Genomic DNA, 23,281 nt, shown 5'->3' on the forward strand with positions numbered 1-23,281 from the left:
TCAGTTATGTAATTGGTATTACTTAACACTGCTCAGCAGAACGCACTTGTTCTCCATAGTAAACAATTTTCCTACACTGAAAAGCAGCAGATGGTTAACTGACCGGCAATGGTTTAGGATAAATGTGTTCTAGAGTACATTTTCTTGACCTAGGTCAGGACCTCTTAAGCGACCGTTTGAAACTCTCAGAAAAAAAAATTCGCCAGAAAAGCTTCAGACTGTGTAAAAATTCAGTTTTTGACAATTTCACAACTTAAGGTATTGGACCCGTAAAGAGTACCTCCTTTTTGAATAGTATTCAACTCCTACCATAAACCTACTTTGACTGCAATTTTCAGGGGTGCGTAGGTTCAAGCCCCATTGAGACCCAATTTTTTTTTCCATATTTTCCTTTTTTTCTAGTAAGTTTTTACTTCTTTCAAGACTTATTATGGATGTTTTGTACAAAAGTGGAAAATTTTCATTTTATAAGCGATTTCTTGCTGTTCAAAGTCAATTTACCTCTGAATCAGGAGGGGCAGAGTTAGACATCTTAAAAAATACTGAGTTACATATGGTAAAAGTTCTCTATTTTTGCCTTCATTCTTTAGATTACATATTGTGGAAGAAATGCAGGTAGGTTTTACTTATGCCCCAAGGTTATTTTTGAATGAAGTGAGCAAAATTCAAAACAGACCTACAGGATATGACTTTAAAATTTCAATGTTGGAGTCAGAATTCTGTCTCATTAAATCTGTTTACTTGAGGCACCCTAGAAAAAATGATATTTACAGTTTTATTTTGTGTTTTATAATTGTTTATCAATAGTTTGATGTTTCTTTCATCAAAATTAATGCTGTAATGAATTAATCTGCAAACATTTTAGAAAGTGGCCATCACATTGAAATTTGTCTGTATTTGAGCTTGAGGAAATTCCTTAAATTATACAAAATTTACAAAAAACGGCACAGTAAAAGTTGTTTAAAATTTGCAACACTGTGGGAAACATGATCAGCTTTAAGAATATACCAAGCAAATGCCATTTTTAAAACATTACTATTAGGGGTCCAATACCTTAACAGCAAAAACCCAGGTAACCAATTGTAAATTATAAAGTTGTCTCAACACAGGATAGGTTGCTACTTAGTACATATTTCTGTTTGTTTGTTTGTTTGTTTCGGTTTTAACGCTGCTTTCCAATAATTTTTTTTTCAGTTACGTAATGGCGGGCAGTTAGCCCAAGCAGTGTTCCTGGATATTGTACCAGTACAAACCTGTTCTCCCAAATAGCTGCCAACTTCTTCATATGAATCAGCAGCAGAGAATGAATTATTTCTGACAAAAATCTTTTCTCATATTGTCATGGGGAACATGATCCGTAGATCTGTGCTTTCCCTATTGAGTATATTTAAAACTGACCAATAGTGAGGTTGCATTCTAAAAAATAGGTGTATAAGCCTTTGAGCCTGGACAAGAATGAGTAATATGTCATAATAACTTACAGAAAAATCTTTAACTTTCTCCATAGTTATAAGTCTTCTAGAGAGTCTGGTGTTCAGTTTTTGTTCACAGTTGTGTACCATCTGTAGACAGGGATGTGTTGGAATATTTTCTTCAGTATACCTATTAATCAAAATACATGTGCAAGTATAAATGAACAGATGCAAATACGGAAGATCTAAATTTTAAAACAAAAAAAAAAGAGCCTTTTCCCATCAGTGTAAATATTGCATCCTGACTTATGCATATATAACTTTCTTTAAATACAGCTTGATTCAAAGAATGTGCTAAACAAGTTATGATGTCTTGTGTATAATTTACACAATTTCAATATATGACTTACTAGGGTGATTCAATTAATTCTGTCATTGGTTTTCACATTATCCTTTCAAAGTAATATCCCTACACAGAAACACATGTCTTATTTCCCAAAACCTAAATAATGCAAAGTAGTCTTCCCTTGGTATACTGTTGCAACACTGAAAAATTGTAGAAGCAATGGCACTTCTAGTTACATTGCGTTTAACTGCAAGCACTCTCTTTAACAATGTAAATAAGAAAAAGTTGCATGGACACAGGGTCAGAAGAAAAAGGTGCATTCTTAACTTGAATAACCTATGAAAAACAGTACAATTTGTTTCTAGCGGGCAGACGAATTGTCCTGAAATGTTGTATGCCTTTAAAACCTTTATTTGGTTACTTATTTTGATAGAAGTTTTGACAACTGTAAGCCCTTTATTTTTGTAGAACGTGCCAGTGATGGCTTTACTGTCTCTGCAAGGAATTTGTACAATGGGGCCACTGGAATTAAAGAACATGGCATAAACAAGAGCTGTCCGTAAGACAGCCAAGCTCGACTATTCGAAATATTGTCCCAGAAGCAGGAAAATATTACCCAAAAAGGTTAAATATCAAAAGAGTTTTAAGTTCAAAAGGGGGAATAATTTGACCAAAATGCATATCAGTTATGGGACTTGCTGCTATCAACTAGTTTTATAACCCCGAAGGCACATGTGAAGTTTCAATTCAATATCTGCATTAGTTTTGGAGATAGAAACTTGCATGTAAAACTTTAACCAGAATTTTCAAAGTCTAAAAGGGGGCATAATTTGCCCAAAATACATGCCAGAGTTATGGGACTTGATCCAGTGAGGTTAGTAATTGATCTAGAAAAAGAAAAAATAAGTTTCAAATCTATATGCCTTTTAGTAATAGCCGTATGTACTTGCACGCAAAACTTTAACCAGAATTTGCTAAGTCCAAAAGGGACATAATTTGGCCAAAATGAAGGTCAGAGTTATGGGACTTTATGCTATCAACTAGTTTTATAACCCCGAAGACACAAGTGAAGTTTCAAATCAATATCTGCATTAGTTTTGGAGATAGTAACTTGCATGTAAAACTTTAACCAAAATTTTCTAAGTCTAAAAGGGGGCATAATTTGCTCAAAAAACATGTCAGAGTTATGGGACTTGACCCAATGAGGTTGGTAATTGATCTAGAAAAAGAAAAAATAAGTTTCAAATCTATATGCCTTTTAGAAATAGCTGTATGTACTTGCACGCAGAACTTTAACCAGAATTGTCTAAGTCCAAAAGGGGCATAATTTGGCCAAAATGAAGGTCAGAGTTATGGGACTTGCTGCTATCAACTAGATTTATAACCCCGAAGACACATGTAAAGTTTCAAATCAATATCTGCATTAGTTTTGGAGATAGTAACTTGCATGTAAAACTTTAACCAAAATTTTCTAAGTCTAAAAGGGGGCATAATTTGCTCAAAATACATGTCAGAGTTATGGGTCTTGACCCAGTGAGGTTGGTAATTGATCTAGAAAAAGAAAAAATAAGTTTCAAATCTATATGCCTTTTAGAAATAGCTGTATGTACTTGCACGCAAAACTTTAACCAGAATTTTCTAAGTCCAAAAGGGGCATAATTTGGCCAAAATGAAAGTCAGAGTTATGGGACTTGCTGCTATCAACTAGTTTTATAACCCCGAAGACACATGTAAAGTTTCAAATCAATATCTGCATTAGTTTTGGAGATAGTAACTTGCATGTAAAACTTTAACCAAAATTTTCTAAGTCCAAAAGGGGGCATAATTTGCTCAAAATACATGTCAGAGTTATGGGACTTGACCCAGAGAGGTTGGTAATTGACCTAGAAAAAGAAATAATAAGTTTCAAAGCTATATGCCTTTAATTGATGGCTGTATGTACTTGCATGCAAAAACTTAACCAAGGTGTGACGCCGACGCCGACGCCGACGCCGACGCCAGGGTGAGTAGAATAGCTAGACTATTCTTCGAATAGTCGAGCTAAAAATGTTCTTCGCACATTTTCTCTGTTTTGCAATGACAGGCCTTGCTTGACTTTAACTCAGCCACTGTTTCATCCAAAGGGACTTTTAAAAAAAATTTTCTAGGCATTAAAATTATTTTACTTTTTCGGCAGCTTTTTTCTCTGCAATCTTAATGCTTGGACTTTTGGTCTGGAGTCAATAAATGGGGTACCCATCTAGCACAAACCATCTTTAATTTCAAATGGTCAGTCAAATTATGATGAATGGCTCTCCTGAAATGCCTATAGAGTCAACTGTGGAATAGTAAATCAACCATCTTCTACCATACCCCTAATGGCAGCATGTTTTTCTTTACTGCTGCAACAACTGTTACTGTTCTGAAGACATTTTTGTCCTTGAACTTTTTAACCCAGCAAAAAACTATTCTTAAGGTCGATACAGAACTACTAGTGCAATGGATACAAAAGATGCTTTGGAGATACCTGCAAAGTAGTGCATGCCCCTATTTCTATTTTTTTCCCATGTTTCATTATAGCATTGAAATACAGACATTACATCTGAGTGTGTATAATTCAACAATGGATTACTTGGTCAGCTGCAACTGGATAAAATCAGCATTTCACAGGTATGTTGAGTAAACATCCATTATCAAGTACATGAAACTTCCGTGCTGTTATGTACAATGTTTTTGTTAAAGACCATTTGTGACAAAGAATTCATTGAATCACCCACCCTTAACTTTGACAAACAAATGCCTACAGTAAAATCAGATATTTCACAAGGCCACAATTATGCTATATTCAAAATTTCAAAATTTTAAATGGTTCATGTGGTAGAACATTTGTGATATAGAGTCAACTTTTGAGGTATATAGAGCTATTCATTACAATTTTTGTTTTTGCAATGGACAATTAAGTAAATACACCGAAAAAAAATAAACCCCTTGTCAATACATGTTGTATTTCCAATTTCACAGTATATGCAATATTGCAGTAATCAGTCAATCTCACTAAATTTCCTTTCCAGATATTCAACGCTCTGAGGGATGGACTGAGATAAAAGGCTTTTAGATAAAATATCAAAATTCTAATAATTATTAAGCCAAGTTAAACAATATTATATCCTTAAATCAATTGTTTATTTTGGAGACTTACGTCTGTATGGAAACTGGAAACCAGTATACAAGTCGACCATTTTTGTGCAGATATTTTGCTGAGAAATTCAGAAGATCCTTGAAGATATCTGACAGATGGTAATCAAGCCTCTGTGGGTAGTGGTTACCACTGGTTTTCCTGCAAACGATAGAGGTGTTTAATTTGTGTTTAGTGCAGTTCTTTCCAAGTAATGCTAACTCCTCCACATAAATCAGAGGAAGAGGATGAACGTCTTCTGTCATTGAGGACGTATGCCTCACCTAGGAATAGAACTCACAACACTGCATTCAGTAGATTTTTGCTTACCGGTAACTTGCAGGCTTATTAATTTTGGTAAATCTTACTGTGTTAAAGTACAGACTTGCACTTTCCTTAAAGACCCTATGAGTTATTAAAAACTGTTTCTGAAATGATCCTGCAAATGCAGTGAAGGCATTGTACTTTAATGCAAAATCTTTTTAATAACTGTGTCATTAACTGTTAAGTGGCATTTTTTAAGGTATGCAATACTTGATCCTTTATCTTAAGGTATCTTTCCAAAGTGACAATCAAATACTTGAATAACAACATTTGAGCTGATAATTGTTTGTTTCATTAAGGTTTAAGTCACAACAACATAATTCATATAATATGGTGACCTTCCTGCTTTTATCCTGGTTTGTTTTTTGTTCATTTTGGGTTTAATGCCATTTTGCAACAGAATTTCAGTTATATAATGGCAGGCAGTTAACCAAACCAGTGTTCCTGCATTCTGTACCAGTACAAACCTGTTCTCTGCAAGTAACTACCAACTTCCCCACAGGAATCATTGGCAGAGGACTGCTTTTACTGGTGGTTGCAGACCCAATGTGCCTCTATGGATATTACTTTAGGTCCAACTGGGACCTGGATTATAGAAACCAGCTAGTGTTAATAAATACTCACAAGTCTTCATCTATTGTCACATCTACTGTTTGGGTCCCAACCTTCTTTGCTCCTTCTCTTATACCATAAGGTGCTGAAAGAAATCACCAGTTCAGTTTCATGATAGTATACCTAACAATATATACTTATAATACCTGCAAGGAATTCTGCTCCTCTTGTTTATTATTTCTATACTAATGTACTAATGTCATAACTAAGTATAATGCAAGGTAAGAACACTAAGAATTTTTAAAGGCACTGACTTTCAGAATTATTGCTATACCTCTTATGAATGCTTTAAATCTTAGTTACTTACATATTACATGTTTACTTATTAATTTTTCCATTTTAATTAGAAAGTTTTATATTTAACGACCATTAAAAATGTACTCCTCCGTGGTGTATTGATCAAGCAGGCATGAAAATTTTTATTGCCAGGCAGCCTAGGTTTGATTAACAACTCAGGCATGTTTTTATTTTTCTTAATTTGGCATTTTTGAAACAGTTCAGAAACAGAAACTCATATTCTAATGTTCATAAACTTCAATTTTTAAGAAAGATCATTTTTAGCCTGGAGGCTAGTGCCTTTCACTGAAACATCTAATACTTAACAATTCAGAAATAACTGCATCAAGCAAATAACTCTCTCTCTATATATATCTGAAAAAATCAGTGCTTGATACAAAGACATGAATTAATGGTAAAAGATGTTAAAGCACTCAAAATGCAAAGACATTGAAAATTACCAACTTAAAAGTAGATGACCCACAATCAAATGATCATTTGTGATGATATCAAACCACATGTTCTTTCTTGTTATTTACATTCTTTTATGTAAGGTATAGGCTCCATAGGAACAAATAGGACTATGTGTACATAATTTTTTTTAAATATAAAAACTTACGATCAGTGATAATTGCATCAAACAATGTATTGTTTCTCCACATGTTAGAACGAGAGGAGTCCGCTACTAAAGCATCAATATACAGGTGGTCAAGACCATACTGGCGGAGGTTAGATCTGATACTCTCATCTGCTGCTCTTTTCTTCTCGTTACAACGACTTGGTCTGGCTTAACGATTTAAACAAACTGAATAAGTTATTTTACAGTAGATACTTAAATTAGTGGGAAAAACAATGAACTGCTAAAAAGTGGCCATTTAATAAAAATTAATGGTCTCTTAATGTATTAAGATAAATTTAAAAAGACATGTAATATTTTGACCTACTGAGATACCATTCACAACTGTGATAAATGTTGTATATTTAAACACTTTTCCCAGTCAACTATCTGTGGAAATGGTTCCTTTGCTTGTCTGCTAGAAAGGTTGTTATTTTAAAATCCAACTATGCACAATGAAGTTATTGGGCAGACACAACATTGTGCAAACATACATAACACATGTAAAGAAGTAACACTATAATATTATTTCATGACTGAGACATAAAAAGATCTTAGCTAGCAATTTCAGATAAGCAGGTTTCTGAAGAAAAACTATGTTTGCTGAGAATTAGTCTTTCTTTCTTTCATAACAATGGTGGCCTTCCTCCCTTAAACTGCCAGCTACTGACCATGTAACACCTACTTCTCATAATGACATATTTCTGACATAAACTAGTTCTGTTACATACCTTTAGCATGCAGCAGTAGATAATCAATGTCTGTTCCTAAAACATACGCTCCATGGATAGCCGCTGCTACAAGTAAACTTCCTGAAAACAGAAACACTTGTATTGTATAAAGCCTTCAACTTTATTTTCATTCTAAATGCTGAGCTGACAGAAGCACTGATCAGAAATGATAGGATATGAAGAATGCAAACAATGAAATGAATGACAATTTAGTAGATTCTGTTGCGGTATGAAATACACTGGCTTGTTTAAGAATGTATACGTATGAATTTATAAATCTCAGAGGGAAGAATTTATCAATTAATGGTTGTTTTCGGAACAGAAACCACTTGTATCAAGATGTATACTTTCTATGGGCACAATCAAGTATTTAATCTTATGTAGCCAACACAGCACTGTGATCTCTGGGAAATTTCACCTTCTGGGTAAATAGTTTTCATTTGCATTGGGATACAATCGATGTATATAGTTTCATAGAAGGACGTGTATCTTTACAGTAAATATCGAGTTATCGTCTCAATTTCACATCAAAATACGAAACTAGGTTTTCCCCTGTCTAACTTATTAGTATAATATCAACTTATCTATTAAAGAGCTGTTAGAGATAAGGTACAACTAAAATTTCCTAAAATTATAGAGCCTACATTTTTCAACAGAAGAAGACAGGATAGAACTTGTATGCTATAGATGGACAATACATATACCACATCAACTTATATAACGTCATGACCAGTATAACTTATGACCAGTAAAACTGAGAATCAAATGGTCTACCGACAGACCTACCTGCAGACAGATCAACTGTCAACTTACCAGAGCCTACAAACGGATCAAATACGAGCATGTTTTTCTCCACTTTTCCTATATTAGCCATAATCATAGATAGACCTGCATCCATGCTTGTATTGGCTGAAATATTTAAAAGCAATTTATAGATACCATATCACTACATGTTCATATATTCGGTCATATATGTGTAATTCAGAAAAACTTGACCCTCTTACCTGATGTGACTATTATTTTGATACTCGTCGGCCTATTTTTATCACAATTTAATGTCTGCAATTTAGATACAGACTTTCAGATACATATGCTCCAATCTTTACATGTTATTGTTACATAAAGGTGTACCAGCAAAGTAGATAAGTTTTTGCTAAATGAATCAAGTTTTTCTTCATTTTGAAAAGTAAAAGATTATTCACAAGTTTCAAGGAGAAATGTTATCCCTCTCTTTGAAAACTCAAGGAGTTTGAGGTAATTAGTCGTTCTGAGTATTTCCAAAGTTCTGAATTTCAAAAAGTGTCTAACATTGAATGCACAATGTCTTCTTTCACTTTCCGCTGTTTCCCTCAGTGAATATATAGCAAAGAAACAAGATTTGTTTCGCACTGCCGGTATAATTAGCTCTCCAAGTTCTTACATTTGTGGCAGATGCCATACTGGTAACAATAAAAGAAATGTTTAAATGTGCATATTATTTACACAGATACGCACACACTTTGTCCACTATTGTGGATGTATAATCCCAAATGATACCTACCTATAAAATGTCGCTTCTGAAGATGAAATTCATTTATCTTTTCTCTCTGACCATCTGCAATCTGCAACAAAATAATAACTTCTTCATTGACAGCTTAATATACCAAATGGCAACACACTCCTTTTCAGAAGGTAATCAATATTGTTCTTATCTAACCATAATATAATTATCACATTTTATTATTACTTATAATGTTGGAAAAGTTTAATCTATATGTACAAATCAGTCATTTTTTAAAAATAAGATCCAGGCACTGTATATATGGATTAGGCGTTAAAATTGCATTAACCCCTATTTTCCTCTGTATGCAGCCTATACATTGATGTAAATGTTTGCTTTTGTAAGGTTCAGTATCACCAGGTTCAGTAACACCAATAGTTCAGAGAACACTGACACTTTATAACTTTGATGATTGAGTGTAAGATAAGAGAAGTTTTATTTTAAGTCGGCAAGACATAAAACAGTACAACATAAGCTTTGGCTGAGCTTTTTAACAGTAAAGATCCCAGCAACAATTATAGACATTACTTCTGGCACAGACACCAGAGTAGAACCACTAACCTTTTACATGCCAGCTGGGAAATGTGCAATGTTCATTTCACCTAAAATTGATTTTCACAAATATATATATACTTAAACGTTTAACTGAAAACCTATGATCATGTACGTACCCATTTAGCAAAGTAGATATCAACAGGTTCCTCTGTGGGAAGTTGAGGAAATGGTCCGTAGTGTTCAACAATATGGTAACTGTGTTTGGCATTCTTCAGATCAACTTTCCCTTGAAAGTCTAATACATCTGAGGCCAGACTCTGTAATGTTGAAACAATCATATCATAAAAGTATTTATCCATTTAATACTTTGTAACCACTATTCTAACACGACCAGCAAATAACCTTCATACATGTAGAGCAAAATCTATCTCAGGTTATTCTGCAATAAACCACTCGCGTGCAATGACGTCATCCGATCCAGGTGCGTAGCATGGTCGTAAAAGGTAGTTACCATTTTTTTCTAACACTGTTGATACTAGTTTGTTGTGTAAGAATCAAAATAGTAAGTTCCCAAGTGTGATTTATTGTAGAATAACCCGAGTTTTTCGTTCTTACGCGAAACAATATATCACTCAGGCCTACGGCCTTTGTGATATATTCTTACGCATAAGAACTCAAAACTCGGGTTATTCTATGATAAACAACGTTTAGGAACTTATTATTTCTTAAGCAAAATCAACATTTCATGTTTGAGTAGGAGTTTCTCAGCAAAAAAGAAAACTTCAAACTTTCAACAAATGTCTGAGACACTTTATACAGAGGTGATAACTAGACCAAAGTGACAATCCTGAAAATAAGAAAGTGAGTTAAATCAGAATGACAGATACATTTGTTTGGTTTGGATTCCTGGAACTTTTCAACCAAAGTTCAGTTACCTGGTATTTTACATTGGCCAGTTAATCTAACCAGTGTTTTTTTATTCTAGACATGTATCACTCGCTTTTATCACCACTCACCTTGTAGGACTAAAAGTCAGTAAAAACAACTCACCCTTAGTGAACTGTCATTCACCACAGTAAAACATTTATTATCGCCCCATTACGCCTCTTTCCTGTTTAAACTACAGATATTGATATGCTTAAAATTTGAAGCCATACAATTCTCAAATGTGACACAGTATGTACATGAAATGAAGCGATGTGCATAAGAATATAAATGCTGATCAAATATTTTTATGCTGGACTAGAGTACATGTAGTTACTGTAAAGAATGCAACAAAACAAGCGGGCCAAGATGGCCCTATATTGCTCACCCGAGTTTAGTTGCCTGTTTGAACAGTGAAAAACTTCTACTAAATAAATACAGGTAGGTACTGTGTATGTGTGTGTTGAGGTAGAGGGGATGGGGAGGAGGGGAGAGGGAAAGGTGGGATAAGACATTGGGGAATGATATGATATGACAATATCAAACATGAAGATTTTTTAAAGTTTACAGTAAATAAATTAGGGGTGAAGTGATAACACCTACTAGTGGCAATGATTTTTGATGAAACAGAATAATTCGTAAAATCTTTGTAAAGGGTCACCCAAGAAACATCAATGTAAAATTATTTTAAAACCTGCTGTTTCTGACATGATTATTTTGTAAGTTTCCAATATATAAAGGGAAAAATGGCCAAACCCCCTGTTGACCATGGTTTTTGACAAATAAAATAATTTGAACACTCCTGGTAGAGGGTCACACAAGGACCATTTGTGTGAAATAATTTTCAAATCAGCCTGATGTTTCATGCAAGATTTTTAATTTTCCATCTGCATACATATAAGGAAAAGTTACCATGCCCCCTGGAGGCAATGTTTTTTTGACAAATCAAAATAATTTGAATATTCTTGGTACAGTGTCACACAAGGACCATGTGTGTAAAATTATTTCAAAATAATTGGGCTTAGCCTAGCTGTTTCATACAAGAAGATTTTTTAAATTTCCATTACAGTCAAACTTTGTTCCCTCAAACTCAAATAATTCAAACACTCATCGTAAGATATCTGCAAAATCCCTGTATAATGTATATTGTTCAATGACTCGAATTACTGATAACTCAATCAAATTTGTCGGTCCCGATGAGTTCGAGTTAACAAGGTTTGACTGTACAGTGAAACACTGCTCGTTCGAGCATCGATGACTCGAGCACCTGGGCTCGCTCAAGCAATTCATGTGGTCCCGGCCGATTTCCTTCTATTTTCTATGTGGAATTACCATGGCTGGGTTAAGCATCGATAACTCGATCGCTCGAGCATGACACTTGGTCCCTGTGTGTTAATTTACTCTTTGTTGCTTATGGCAAACTCGAGCAGAGGCGTCAAAATTTTTCACACCTTCGGCGGTCAGAATGTATCGGTTAATCTAAAATTTTCGCACGTCATGAGAATTGCATGGTCTATTCCCCGACTATCTTAAATTTTTGTTTGTCGGTATATTTCATCTGATAATGAGATTAATTACTGATGAAAGGTGGAAGAAAAATTTTATTGATCAAAATTGTTATTAATTATTACTTTTTTTCTGCGGGATCGAGAAGATAATTATGAGATCTTAATATTTTAATCAAAGTTGATTGCATGCAAATAAAGGAAATAAGATAGCCTTTTCATAAAATTGAGACGATAATTATGAGACCTTTATCTGGAGAAGAAGATTGCGAATGATTAAAGTATTTCAAAACAAGAGCTGTCTCCATAGGATGACACATGCCCCCGATGGCACTTTGAATGAATAGTTATGGCCGATGTTAGAGTTTAGGACCTTTGACCTACGGAGCTGGGTCTTGCGCGCGACACGTCATCTTACTGTGTCACACATTCATGCGTAGTTATTTTAAAATCCATGCATGAATGACAATGATATGGACCGGACACGCCCATCAATGCACTTTCATGAAAAATGACCTTTAATGTCTAAGTGTGACCTTGACCTTTGAGCTACGGACCTGGGTCTTGCGCGCGACACGTCGTCTTACTGTGGTACACATTCATGCCAAGTTATTTGAAAATCCATCCATCGATGACAAAGATATGGACCGGACACGCCCATCAATGCACTATCCTTTAACGTCTAAGTGTGACCTTGACCTTTGAGCTACGGACCTGGGTCTTGCGCGCGACACGTCGTCTTACTGTGGTACAAATTCATGCCAAGTTATTTGAAAATCCATCCATCGATGACAAAGATATGGACCGGACACGCCCATCAATGCACTATCCTTTAACGTCTAAGTGTGACCTTGACCTTTGAGCTACGGACCTGGGTCTTGCGCACAACACGTCGTCTTACTGTGGTACACATTCATGCCAAGTTATTTGAAAATCCATCCATCGATGACAAAGATATGGACCGGACACGCCCATCAATGCACTATCCTTTAATGTCTAAGTGTGACCTTGACCTTTGAGCTACGGACCTGGGTCTTGCGTGCGACACGTCGTCTTACTGTGGTACACATTCATGCCAAGTTATTTGAAAATCCATCCATCGATGACAAAGATATGGACCGGACACGAAAATTGCGGACAGACTGACAGACCGACAGACGGTTCAAAAACTATATGCCTCCCTTCGGGGGCATAAAAAAAAAATAATAATAAAATAAGATGTCTTAGCTGTTTCTTCACATGTGCCATAAATAACGTTTGTAATATGTTTAATGAAAATGTCATGAGTGTGTTATTATTACGCATCACCGTTTCCTCTGCAAATGGTCTCGATGACAATTGGTACAACAAACTTCAATTTTCTTCGTATGTTGGTCAATGATTGGGTCGCTCGAAACTATGGATAACTCGAGCATTTTGCTCATCCCCTTGCAACCTCAAGCGAGCGATGTTTCACTGTATATACATATAGGGAAAAGTGACCACACCCTCTAGCAGCCATATTTTTTGAGGAGTCAGAATAATTTGAACAATCTTGGTACAGAGTTACAAAATGACCATTTGTGCGAAGTTATTTCAAAATCAGGCCATCAGTTTCATATATGAAGATTTTTAAAGCTTTCAGTATATACATATAGGGCTTCCACTGGCAGCCATTTTTTTGCTGAATCAGAATAACTTGAACAAAGTTGATAGAGGATCACACAAGGACCATTTGTGTGAAATAATTTCAAAATTGGATCAGTGGTTTAAGAGGAGATGCCGTTAAAAGATTTTTCAATTTTTTGACCCTTCTGGCAAGCTGACCATTTGAACAACTCTGGAAGAAGACCACCCAAGGAACATCCAGACAAACTTTCATCAACCTCCACCAAATCGTCAAAGGAGATGTCACTACCGAATAGAATGTAAGCCTCCGCTGGTCACAAGTAGTCCAAATATAAATAGTACTAATCTTTTTTCCTTTCCTAGTGCATTTTCTCGACAGCAACATGCTTACTTTTACCCTACCGCGTTTCAGTATGTATCACTTTGCATTCTATTGAAATCGGCATGTTCCTATCACATGCTAGGTAAAAATGGCAGCGTAAGAATTTAATGTCTCAAAAAGAGAAATTGAAAGAAGCGAAAAGTAGTAAATTCAGCGGGTTGTATTTAACAAACTATAGTTTTATTTTTCTAAAGTAGCGCTCTAGTTCTTTATGGGAATAAAAGTCTCTGAAAATCTGATATGCTAGAAAATGTCGAAAAACCCTTATGAAGTAAGTGGATTTTATATGAAATAAAAAACAGCTTGATTTAGTGGTGTTCAGCCTCTAAGGTATTGGACCCTTAATAGAGTACCTCCTTTTTAAAGAGTATTCAGTTCCTACTATAAACCTACTCTGACTGCAATTTTCAGGGGGGCATAGGTTCAAGCCCCATTGGGACCAAATTTTTTTCCCCATATTTTCCTTTTTTTTTCTAGTAAGTTTTTACTTCTTTCAAGACTTATTATGGTTATATTGTACCAAAGTGGAAAATTTTCATTTTATAAGAGATTTCTTGCTGTTCAAAGTGAATTTACCTCTTAATCAGGAGGGGTTAGACATCTTTAAAAATACTAAGTTACATGTGGTAAAAGTTCTCTATTTTGCCTTCATTCTTTAGATTACATATTGTGGAAGAAATGCAGGTAGGTTTTATTTCTGCCCCAAGGTTATTTCTGAATGAAGTGAGCTAAATTCAAAACAGACCCACAGGATTCGACTTTAATTTGACTTGGAGTTAAAATTCTGTCTCATTAAATCTGTTTACTTGAGGCACTCTAGAAAACAAGAGCTGTCTCCATAGGATGACACATGCCCCCGATGGCACTTTGAATGAATAGTTATGGCCGATGTTAGAGTTTAGGACCTTTGACCTACAGAGCTGGGTCTTGCGCGCGACACGTCATCTTACTGTGTCACACATTCATGCGTAGTTATTTTAAAATCCATGCATGAATGACAATGATATGGACCGGACACGCCCATCAATGCACTTTCATGAAAAATGACCTTTAATGTCTAAGTGTGACCTTGACCTTTGAGCTACGGACCTGGGTCTTGCGCGCGACACGTCGTCTTACTGTGGTACACATTCATGCCAAGTTATTTGAAAATCCATCCATCGATGACAAAGATATGGACCGGACACGCCCATCAATGCACTATCCTTTAACGTCTAAGTGTGACCTTGACCTTTGAGCTACGGACCTGGGTCTTGCACGCGACACGTCGTCTTACTGTGGTACACATTCATGCCAAGTTACTTGAAAATCCATCCATCGATGACAAAGATATGGACCGGACACGCCCATCAATGCACTATCCTTTAACGTCTAAGTGTGACCTTGACCTTTGAGCTACGGACCTGGATCTTGTGCGCGACACGTCGTCTTACTGTGGTACACATTCATGCCAAGTTATTTGAAAATCCATCCATCGATGACAAAGATATGGACCGGACACGCCCATCAATGCACTATCCTTTAATGTCTAAGTGTGACCTTGACCTTTGAGCTACGGACCTGGGTCTTGCGTGCGACACGTCGTCTTACTGTGGTACACATTCATGCCAAGTTATTTGAAAATCCATCCATCGATGACAAAGATATGGACCGGACACGAAAATTGCGGACAGACTGACAGACCGACAGACTGACAGACCGACAGACCGACAGACGGTTCAAAAACTATATGCCTCCCTTCGGGGGCATAAAAATGATATTTACTGAAAACTGTTTTATTTTGTATTTTATAATTGTTTAACAATAGTTTGATGTTTCTTTTATCAAAATTAATGCTGTAATGAATTCTCTGCAAACCTTTTAGATAGTGGCCATCGCATTGAAATTTGTTGAGGAAATACCATAAATTATACAAAATTTACAAAAGAGCTGTCCGTAAGACAGCGCGCTCCACTACCTATCTGGGGATTTGACAGTAAAATGAATATATGTCTGAATAAGTGACCTCTACTATAAAAGGAAGAAACACCAAGGGGCATACTTCTATCAAATACACAAATTAGAGTCATTAGGATTGTTACAACTAATGCAGATGATGATGGTAAAGATATATTTTGAGTTTCAAGTCATTATCTTATATAGTACCAAAGATATGCCCAGAAAACAAAGTTTGTTAAAAAAAAATTAAGTATAAAAGGGGCATAATTTGGTCAAAAATACAAATCAGAATTATGGGGATTGTTATCACACATGCAGATGATGGTGATAAAGATACATTTTAAGTTTCAAATCTTTATCTTATATTGCATTAAAGTTATATTTTATGTACAAAAGGGGCATAATTCTGCCAAAAATATAATTAGAGTTATGGGGTATGTAACCACACATGCAGATGATGATTATAAACAAATATTTTTAATTTAAGTCATAATCTTTTAAAGGTGGTCAATCACATTTAAACAACATTTAATGACATTTTTTACTTTTTGTTAATTCTGGTAGAGAATTATTTAAGGAACAAAAAGACCGATTACATAGAGTTAGATTCCTATTTGAAATGTATATTTTATTATTTTTATAAAATTTTGTAATTACTCCCCTTTAATATGAAACTATATAAAAAGCTGGGTATTTCTTTTTATTTCGATACAATGTCTAGTTTTACATTTGCATTTGATAGACATATCAACTATTGAACAATCTGAACCAAAATGCAAGTTTAAAAGCTTTGTGTAGCTTCTGAATTCATTTATTTCCAATCTATCTTGGTTGCGCAACCAAGATAGGCAAAGGGAGGTAATAATAGTTTGTCAAGTTTGCGTTTCTAATGAATTCCATCTAAATACAGAATTTTTAATGCAAATATTTTACAAATATATTACAATATGTCTAATATTTATACATTTCCTTAGGCAAAGATTGTTTATCAAATTTATACTTATGATAAAATAACTCTATCTTGGTTGGGCAACCAGGATAGGAAAATGAAATTTTAAAAATACCTCCAGTGAAAATTTAATTTGTATTAAGTGTTAAGTGAACATAAATGAGTGTAAATGATCAGATGCTAAAGTTTCGAACAAATACGTTACATGGCCAAAATCCGATTATCCACCTTTAAAGTACAAAAGATATGTCTATTAATAAATCTTTCGAAAAAATTTAACATGAAAACTAGAGCTATCACTAAAGGTGATGAATGTACCCCCCGCATGCACTGACACAGTACATTGCAATTTGACGCACACAAGATTGCATAATTATGTCACTAGGTCAATGTAAAGGTCAAAGTTTGTTTCGGTACATAAAACCATGCATGTGGTCCAAATTTGAAGGCTGTAGCTGGGAAATGTGAAAGTAGGTCACTGGGTCAAAATCAAGGTCAAATTTCATTTCGGAACACGAAATTATGCATGTGGTCCAAATTTGAAGCCTGTACCTTCAAAAATGTGAAAGTAGGTCACTAGGTCAATGTAAAGGTCAAAGTTTACTTCAGTGCACTAAACTATGCATGTGGTCCAAATTTGAAGGTTGTAGCTACTGAAATGTGAAAGTAGGTCACTTGGTCAAAATCAAGGTCAACTCATATCAAGGTTCATCTTGCCACTCAAAACCATACATGAGGTCCAAATTTGAATGTTGTAGGTTATTGACAAGAAGTTTTTAAAAGCTTTTCCCTATATAAGTCTATATGAACCATGTGACCCCCAGGGCGGGGCCATATTTGACCCTAGGGGGATAATTTTAACAAACTTGGTAGAGAACCACTAGACGATGCTACATTACAAATATCAAAGCCCTAGGCTTTGTGGTTTGGACAAGAAGATTTTCAAAGTTTTTCCCTATATAAGTATATGTAAACCATGTGAACCCCGGGGCGGGGCCATATTTGACCCTAGGGGGATAATTTGAATAATCGTAGTAGAAGACCACTAGATGATGTCACATACAAAATATCAAAGCCCTGGGCCCTGTGGTTTTGGACAAGAGGTTTTTCCAAGTTTTTCCCTATATAAGTCTATATAAACCATGTGACCTCTGGGGCTGGGCCATATTAGACCCCAGGGAAATAATTTGAATCATCTTGGTAGAGGACCACTAGATGATGCTTCATACCAAACATCAAAGCCCTAGGCTCTGTGGTTTTGGGCAAGAAGATTTTCAAAGTTTTTCCCTATATAAATCTATGTAAAGTATAGAAATAAACAAAGGGCCATAACTTACTAAAATATTGTTGAACCAGTCTGATTTTCAGGGGGACACAACTAGGGTACCAATACATCATTCTGACAAAGTTTGGTAAAAATCCACCTGGTAGTTTCTGAGGAGATGCGATAACGAGAAATTGTTAACGAAGGACGGAATAACGGACGGAAGGACGACGGACCACGGCCGCAGAGTGATTTGAATAGCCCACCATCTGATGATGGTGGGCTAAAAAACAAAGTCCCGTAACTCTGCAATTTTTTTTTCTGAAAGAACCTAACATGCCCCATGCATAACTACTACTGTTACTGATCACTTGTGTGAAGTTTCATTAAACTGTGTCAAGGGGATGAGGAGAGATGGTGCGCACAAGATTGTGTCTACGGACAGACGGACCAGTATACCCCCCCCTTACAACTTTGTTGTCGGGAGTACAATACTAAGAATAACTCCTTTGTCACCTTGACCTTGGGTATAATGGGCCCAGCCCCTGCATATACTATGTTTGTATGCTTGACAATGTTTATGAGAACTTACAGTAAGATATAAGCAAAAGTTACAAAGTTATGACAGAAAAACAAAGGTTACCAAAAAACTTTAACCTTAAAAATAACCTAAATATAAGACCTTGGTGACCTTGACCCTGGGTATAATGGGCTCAGCCCCTACACATACTTTGTTTGCATACTGGACAATGTTTATGTGAAGTTACAGAAAATATAAGCAATAGTAACAAAGATAGGACAGAAAAACAAAGGTTGCCGAAAAACTTTAGCCTTAAAAATAACCTAAGTATAACACCTTGGTGACCTTGACCTTGGGTATAATGGGCTCAGCCCCTACACATACATTTTTTTGTATACTGGACACTGTTTATGTGAAGTTACAATAAGATATAAGAAAAGAAAAACAAAGGTTGCCGAAAAACTTTAACCAAGAAGGGTCACGCCGACGCCGACGTCGACGCCAATGCTGGGGCGAGTAGTATAGCCCCCCTATTCTCTGAATAGTGGAGCTAAAAAACGGCACTGTAAAAGTTGTTGGAACATGGTCAACTTTAAGAATATACCAAGCAAATGCCATTTTTTTAAACATTACTATTAGGGGTCCGATACCTTAAAGGAAAGTGTGGAGGGACAAAGGACAGAAAAAGGATGGACGGACACCAGACAGTGAGCAATCACAATAGCTCACCCCAAGCACTTTGTGCTCAGGTGAGCTAAAAACCAGTAAGTAAATCTGAGTCTTGTCATAACCCAGCAACTTTGCTGCACCATTTAATTACAACTGTTGTGCGGTTGAATTTCAAGCATTTACCAACTAGATATTTTTGCGAGGAAATCCTAAGTATTTTTAAAGTATTTGAAAATGCAATGATGCAAAAAAAATACTCAACCACTTGGTTGAATTTACAGTAAGTTTCACTTGTCTTAGCCTTGCTGCAAGTGGGTGAGCAAAATTTTACACCTTTGTGTACAATAAAACTTTTTCTCAGCAAGTAAGTGCCAACTTCCAAGCATGAATAGCAGGTGTAGGGGAAATGATTTGGACACAATGCTTTCTGTCTAATCACCTGGGAAAACAAACGACCTGACTTGACTCAAACCAGCAACCTCTATAGATAGTGTTTTTCTCAACCTACCGACCTATCTTGATCAGCAGGAGAGCATTTGACACGTCTTTCTGTTAATTAAAAGAAAAGAAACAATAAAGTCTTTTATAAACTAGACACATTTAGTCAAAAAGATTCATCTTTTTCAAACTATGTCATGCAATAACTATTCATATTCACCGGTTTTATTACCTCAATTTTCTTGATTTTCTCCTTGTTGGGTATAGACTTGTTGAACGATGTAACATGAAATCTGTAAGATTCCTGACATTTCACATGGGGCTCCTGAATATAGACAAATAAAACTTTAAAAAACTATTTAATGGATTGCTTTAGCAAATTTATGCATAGATGCTATTTTGTACAAATGGATAATTAAAACAAGCAAATTCGATGAATTGGTATCCCCTGCTGTAAGGGGTTGTGGCAAGGAATGGCAAAAAAATATATCCGGCAAACAGTTAAGGATGTTAATAAGAAGCAAATAATTTCATTAGTCAAAATGAATTTAACAGAAAACAAATGTTTAATTAAAGAGTACATAATAAATGTATTATACTTTGATCCTGACTAAAGAATTTATTTTGAATGGGTTATGCTTACTGTAATAAGCTTAGCTTTTAAAATTAAATGCAGTTAATTGAAATGTGAGCTTAACTGGAACGAAATATTGTCTTTGAGTGGTTTGGCACCAGGTCTTGCTGTTTAACATGTACATTTGAACTTAAAAGAACAGAATGATGTCCTTAAGAGAACAAAATCAAGTAAGATATCATGAACATGGCTGAGGGCAAGGTTTGTGCAGTCACAACTTAACATGTTGAAGGTTTGAACATTTAAAAAAAAAAAGGAATGGAAATATATATATCTATATGTATATATTTATTTTTTTTTTAGGTGGGGGGGGGGGGGGGGGGGGGGGGGGCTGCAGGGGAACGCGGGAGAAAACAAAATTTCACATGTTGATTATAAATATTGATGGAAATTTAAAATGGGTTGAAGTGGGGGGGGTGGGGGGGTGGGGGGGGGGAGGAAGGGCAGAGGATGCATGACCAGTGGTGGGTATGACTGGGCGAAGGAGCGAGATGGGGGAATGGTACAACTTGCATGTTGATAAATATTCATGGAAAGTTTGAAAAAAATCTAAAATAAAGAATGATAATTTTTTTTTTTTTTTTGGGGGGGGGGGGGGGGGGGGGGGGGGGGGGGGGGGGTATGACCAAGTCAAGTAGGTGACCAGGTGTGGGTGTGCAACTTCACATGTTTTTAACCACATTATGGTGATCTAAATTCTGATTAAGTTTCATAGTTCTAGGTCAAATATATCAAAAGTTATGATGCAGAAATTGCCATATTTATAGTATCCTATATAGTTAACACTAGAAACTTCTAAGGGCCATAACTCTTGTGTTAATAGGGCAATCTGACTGAAACTTGACGGGCGACAAGAACTCATAGTGGTGAACATGTATATGAAGTTTTACTAGTATATAAATATTCCAAACCATTTCCTAGATATGGCTCCGGATGAACGGACAGACGGACAGACAACGCCAAAACTATATCCCTCCGACTTACGTCGGGGGATAATAAGGCTTTCCTCGATCCCTTGGTATAAATTTTAGCCCGAAATTTAGATTATCATCTACTGACTATAAAGATTCATCACCAACAGACACAGGACGGAATGCACTAAAACTTACTTTTTTTTAAAGAAATTTTAAATTCTTTATTACATGTATCTCTTTTTTCTAATAAGAGTTGCAAAGGACATCATACAAATAAATGCGAAATCAGAATCATATAAATACATGTATATCTAAAATAAACTTTATTTTATTCTTAGACCCTTTTCATGTGCACAGGAGTACAATCGTTTAATAGACTTCATATTACATGTTAATATAAAAAGTAAATTTCTATCCTTTCAAGAAACAATTAATCTTCATGTCCAAAGAAAGTATTGTTGTGGTACTATAGACTCAATGGAAAACAGTAAGTTTTTCATGTTACAATCTATTATCACAGTTTAGTAAACATGAAAATAAGAAATCGTAACACGAATAATACTTAATATAACAATTCAGAACTTTGTCCGCTTGAACTCGACTGAACCCAGCAAAATTTGTTTGACTTATCAGTGGTTTGAGTCACCGAAACAATATACAAAATACGGACTTTGCCGGGACTTGACAACGAGTTTGAGCGAAGGGTGGTGTTCGAATTATCCAAGTTCGAGCAAACATAGTTTGACTGTATGTAGATCAACTTATGTTCAATATTTTCTCTTTAGCCCTTACCATGCTGGACATGACTGGTTCTGCCTTTGCGACCAGTGTAGATCATGATTAGCCTGCACGTCTGTGCAGTGACTGCAGTCTGATCATGATCTGCATTGTTCGCTGTTCAGTAAGTCTTTTAACAGTCAGTGGTACTGTACAAATTGAAAGATGGTCAAGTTCATTATAGAAATTAAGCAGGGTAAGGGTTAAGTTATAAAAATACTGGATCTGATGTTCATTTGGTGAAAAATAAAGAGGATACATTTTTGATTCAGAGTAAGACACTCTGAAATATTATATACCTTTGATTTAGTGAACATCAGATGTAATATACTTCTGGCTCGAAAGAAAATCTTAAAATCTGGTTTTCATGAATGAAATACAGCTGGATCTTTCAGGTAAAACAAACAAATTTTCTTTTTAGTTCATGTGTTTCCACTGGTTTTTAAAACTTTTTATCGAATTATACCAGCATCACATGCTCTGGGCCATGTCACATCAAAACTCAAGATACCACAATGTTAGTATTATAAAAATGTTTAATTGAATTACCGTGAGGATCATCTTATATATTTTTGTATTGTTGAGCTAATATCTATATGTTTCGGTAGGTAATTAGATTCTTTTATATTTTTATTGATGTACATTTCGAAAAAAAAAAAAATTCTGATTATTTACAATCCCTACTCTTTCACATTCAAGTAGAGTTTGGTACCAGAGTAAATTACAAAATGAAAATCCCACTGTTTGAAACTGTGAAATTTTTAAAATAAAATCCACTGTTGTATTTCAATAAACCACTCAAGAACAAAATTTAAAAAATATCTTTCATATTCGACTAAAACACTATCACAGACAGTGGCACCATTTCAATTCATTCCTCTTCAGAAAAACTACTGCACTAAAACTTACAAGAAATAGACTAACATGACAATAACACTAGTCTGAAAGTGATTGACATACCCGGTAAAGCCAAAGAAAGAACTATGATTCTTGGCCTACTTTCTCACCTACTGATGGCAAAAAAATGTATAAAGTTTCACAACTACAGTATTCATGTGAACTTACTAAACAATAAATTAAAAAGGGCCATAATTTTGATAAGATGCAAAAGAAAGTTAAGGATCTTAATTTACCTTACTTACTGCTTTTTAAGAGCTGACTACTATAATTTACTACTGGGTGCCTACCAGTCACGGGACAGGAATATATACCGGACAAACGTAATTACGGTTTTGTTTCGATTATATCGGAGT

The 23,281-nt window shown here is 35.4% G+C and overlaps 1 protein-coding gene across 1 annotated transcript in view; it reads right to left on the bottom strand.

The window, feature by feature from the left end:
* The window catches only part of LOC123531326 (tRNA (guanine(10)-N2)-methyltransferase homolog), a 29,841-nt gene that overhangs the window by 5,493 nt on the left and 1,067 nt on the right, over positions 1–23,281 (bottom strand). The window contains exons 2-10 of the mRNA XM_053518575.1: positions 19,936–20,028; positions 9,683–9,823; positions 9,012–9,072; positions 8,285–8,380; positions 7,472–7,552; positions 6,744–6,911; positions 5,861–5,933; positions 4,937–5,074; positions 1,482–1,602 (exon numbers count right to left, since the gene is read on the bottom strand). Of these exons, the coding sequence (XP_053374550.1) occupies positions 1,482–1,602; positions 4,937–5,074; positions 5,861–5,933; positions 6,744–6,911; positions 7,472–7,552; positions 8,285–8,369 (666 nt within the window). The 5' untranslated portion in view covers positions 8,370–8,380; positions 9,012–9,072; positions 9,683–9,823; positions 19,936–20,028. The remainder of the gene's footprint in view (positions 1–1,481; positions 1,603–4,936; positions 5,075–5,860; positions 5,934–6,743; positions 6,912–7,471; positions 7,553–8,284; positions 8,381–9,011; positions 9,073–9,682; positions 9,824–19,935; positions 20,029–23,281) is intronic.

The sequence above is a fragment of the Mercenaria mercenaria genome, chromosome 11, assembly GCF_021730395.1.
Source record: "Mercenaria mercenaria strain notata chromosome 11, MADL_Memer_1, whole genome shotgun sequence".
NCBI classification, from domain to species: Eukaryota; Metazoa; Mollusca; class Bivalvia; order Venerida; family Veneridae; genus Mercenaria; species Mercenaria mercenaria.